General features: G+C 50.5%; 1 protein-coding gene across 1 annotated transcript in view; it reads right to left on the bottom strand.

Annotated features, from left to right (window-relative positions):
• The window catches only part of LOC131993100 (synapse differentiation-inducing gene protein 1), an 8,401-nt gene continuing 4,244 nt past the window's right edge, over positions 1–4,157 (bottom strand). The window contains 1 exon segment of the mRNA XM_059358832.1: positions 1–772. Coding sequence (XP_059214815.1) covers positions 614–772 — 159 coding nt within the window. The 3' untranslated portion in view covers positions 1–613.

Below are 4,157 nucleotides of genomic sequence, written 5' to 3' on the forward strand. Positions count from 1 at the left end.
TAAAGCAGTCGTTTGTTGAGTTTTTAATCATTGATAACTGAATCGTTTTAATGATAACAAAACAGAAAAATATCTTTTAAAGTTTTGATGAATATCAATAAAATATTCATATAAACATCAAAGACATTTATTCGTTTTGTTACTTATGTTGAAGGAAAATCAATCAAAATGTTTCTTGATTTAAAAATGAATTCTTTCATTATTTCTGTAACAGAACTAAACTTAATCCTTTATATTTTTTTATTTTTTCTACGTTTGATTTCTGAAGTGTCTTCAGTCCTAAAATATTTATTTATTTATTATTTATTTATTCTTTTGATAACAACAAAAGTTGAATCATCATCCATATTTGGAGATCTGACATCTCAGATTTAAATATAAGAGATTTATCAATAATAATATTGTTTGAGTCACTTTTAGAAAAAATAATAAAACTGTAAAATGACTTTACTGATTCAAGTTAAAAAGAAAAAAATCACACTGGAAGATTCATTAAAGAGTCCTCAGAGATGCTGCGATCTGATTGGTTCAGAGGTCCATGATCACCTGACCGAGGCCGTCCCTGCAGGCCACGCCCCTGGCCACGCCCCCGCCCCGGGGCTGATGGGTAATCTCACCAGTGGTGGTTCTTGGACAGGTAGGCGATGAGCGCCACGGCCACGCCCACGTAGATCCCCGTCCCGATGGTGACGGACAGCACGGCGAGGAAGAGCGCCCGGCGGGAGCTGCAGCTCGCCGCGTGGAAGTCTCCTTTAGACACCGCCTTGTTGGTCTGAGGGCCACAACAACAAACAAACAAACAAACATTCACTAACGTAAACATGAAGGAGTTAAAAAATCATGTAAATGAACTGAAAACATGTGACTTCAATCATATTTTATTTATTAATTCAAGTTTTTATTTTTATGATGAAGAAGAAAAGCATAAAGAAAAAGTAAAAATAATAATAATAAATACATAATGAATAATATATATATAAATATAATATATAAATGTATATTATATTTATATATAACTATAATATATATTAATAATGGCTTAATGCAATTAAAAATAGATTTAGAATCATTTTTAAAAAATAGCTTTAAAATATTGGAATTAATAGAACAAAATATATAATAATACATTTTAAAGCAGAAATATAAATTTATGTTACAAATTGCCTCCATAACTACATTAACTTTTATTATTATTTTTGCTCCTCCAAGAATCGCCACCTTATCGTGGTGGAGGGGTTTGTGTGCCTCAGTGATCCTGGGAGCTGTGTTGTCGGGAGCAATAGCTCCTGGTAGGGTCTCCCATGGCAAAGTGGTCTCGGGGGAGGGGCCAGACTAAGAGCGATTCAAAGACCCTTATGAAGCGGGACCATTTAAATCAGTGTACCTCGCCCGGCACGGGTAAACCGGGGCCCCCTCCTGGAGCCAGACCCGGGAGGGGAGCACGCAGGCGCGCGTCTGGTGGCCGGGCCTTTGTCCACGGGGCTCGGCCGGGCTCAGCCCGAAAAGACTACGTGGACCCGCCGACCTGTGGGCCCACCACCCGCAGACTCAGGCATAAGGGTCGGGTGCACAGAGAGTCGGGCGGCAGGCAAAGGCGGGGACCTGGGCGTGCTGACCCCCGGCTCCAGCGGCTAGCTCTGGGGACGTGGAACGTCACCTCGCTGGCGGGGAAGGAGCCCGAGCTTGTGCGGGAGGTGGAGCGTTACCGGCTAGAAATAGTTGGGCTCACCTCCACGCATAGCTTGGGCTCTGGAACCAAACTCCTGGAGAGAGGCTGGACTCTCTCCTTTTCCGGAGTTGCCCAGGGTGAGAGGCGCCGGGCGGGTGTGGGGATACTCACAAGCCCCCGGCTGAGCGCCGCTGTGTTGGAGTTCTCCCCGAGGAACGAGAGGGTCGCCTCCTTGCGGCTGCAAGTCGCAGGGAGAAGGTCTCTGACTGTTGTTTGTGCTTATGCACCAAACAGCAGTTCGGAGTACCCGGCCTTCTTGGAGTCTCTGGGTGGTGTCCTGGAAGGGGTACCATCTGGGGACTCTATTGTTCTTCTGGGAGACTTCAACGCTCACGTGGGTAACGATGATGGTACCTGGAGGGGGGTGATTGGGAGGAACGGCCTGCCCGATCTGAACCCGAGCGGTGTTCTGTTATTGGACTTCTGTGCTAGTCACGGATTATCCATAACAAACACCATGTTCGAGCATAGAGTTGTTCATAAGTGTACCTGGTACCAGAGCACTCTAGGCCAAAGATCGATGATCGATTTTATTATCGTATCGTCTGATCTGCGGCCGCATGTTTTGGACACTCGGGTGAAGAGAGGAGCAGAGCTGTCAACTGATCACCACCTGGTGGTGAGTTGGATCAGGTGGCGGGGGAGGATGCTAGACAGACCTGGCAAACCCAAACGCGTAGTGAGGGTGAACTGGGAACGTCTGGCAGAGGCCCCTGTCTGCAGGGTCTTCAACTCACGCCTCCGGAAGAATTTCTCCAACATCCCGGGTGAGGCTGGGGACATGGAGTCCGAATGGGCCATGTTCAAAGCCTCAATTGTTGACGCGGCTGGTAGGAGCTGTGGCCTGAAGGCCGTCGGTGCCTGTCGTGGCGGCAACCCAAGAACCCGCTGGTGGACACCAGCGGTGAGGGAGGCCGTCAAGCTGAAGAAGGAGGCCTTTCGGTCTTGGCTGGCCGAGGGGTCTCTGGAATCAGCAGACAGGTACCGTTCGGCCAGAAGGGCTGCAGCTGCGGCAGTCGCTGAAGCAAAAACTCGGGTATGGGAGGAATTCGGGGAGGCCATGGAGGAGGACTTTCGGTCGGCCTCAAAGAGGTTCTGGAAAACCGTCAGGCGACTCAGGAAGGGAAAGCAGGGCCTGGCCCAAGCTGTGTTCAGCGGGGGAGGAGACCTGCTGACCCGACCTGGGGATGTCCTTAGACGGTGGAAAGAACACTTTGAGGAACTCCTTAATCCAGCCAAAACGTCCTCCGTAGAGGAGGCAGAGTCTGAAGACTCAGGGGAAGACTCATCAATATCCCTGGCCGAGGTCGCCGAGGTAGTTAAAAAGCTGCCCGGTGGCAAGGCGCCAGGGTTGGATGAGATTCACCCTGAGATGCTGAAGGCTCTGGACATTGTTGGGCTGTCATGGTTGACACGCCTCTTCAGTGTCGCGTGGAGGTCTGGGACAGTGCCTGTGGATTGGCAGACCGGGGTGGTGGTTCCCATTTTCAAAAAGGGGGACCGGAGGGTGTGTTCCAATTACCGTGGAATTACACTTCTCAGCCTCCCCGGGAAAGTCTACTCCAGGGTGCTGGAAAGGAGGCTCCGGCCGATTGTCGAACCGCAGATTCAGGAGGAACAATGCGGCTTTCGTCCTGGCCGTGGAACAGCGGACCAGCTCTTTACCCTTGCGAGGCTTCTGGAGGGGGCATGGGAGTTTGCCCATCCAGTCTACATGTGTTTTGTGGATTTGGAGAAGGCTTATGACCGTGTCCCTCGGGGAGTCTTGTGGGGGGTACTGCGGGAGTATGGGGTACCGGGCTCGTTGCTACGAGCTATCCGGTCCCTATATAACCAAAGTGAGAGCAGTGTCCGCATACTCGGCACAACGTCAAACACGTTCCCGGTGGGTGTTGGCCTCCGCCAGGGTTGCCCCTTGTCTCCGATTCTGTTCGTGGTCTTCATGGACAGGATCTCAAGGCGCAGCCGGGGGGAGGAAGGGATCCGGTTTGGTGACCTCAGAATTGCATCTCTGCTTTTTGCAGATGATGTGGTTCTTTTGGCTTCATCAAGCCGGGACCTCCAGCACTCACTGGGGCGGTTTGCAGCCGAGTGTGAAGCGGTTGGGATGAGAGTCAGCACCTCCAAGTCTGAGGCCATGGTTCTCTGCCGGAAAACGGTGGACTGCCCCCTCTGGGTGGGGAGAGAGGTACTGTCTCAAGCGAAGGAGTTCAAGTATCTCGGGGTCTTGTTCACGAGTGAGGGTAGAACGGAGCGTGAGATGGACAGGTGGTTTGGTGCAGCGTCAGCAGTGATGCGGGCGTTGTACCGGACCGTCGTGGTGAAGAAGGAGCTGAGCCTGAAGGCAAAGCTCTCGATTTACCGGTCCATCTACGTTCCAACCCTCACCTATGGTCATGAGCTTTGGGTAGTGACCGAAAGAATGAGA

Source organism: Centropristis striata, chromosome 20 (genome assembly GCF_030273125.1).
Source record: "Centropristis striata isolate RG_2023a ecotype Rhode Island chromosome 20, C.striata_1.0, whole genome shotgun sequence".
NCBI classification, from domain to species: Eukaryota; Metazoa; Chordata; class Actinopteri; order Perciformes; family Serranidae; genus Centropristis; species Centropristis striata.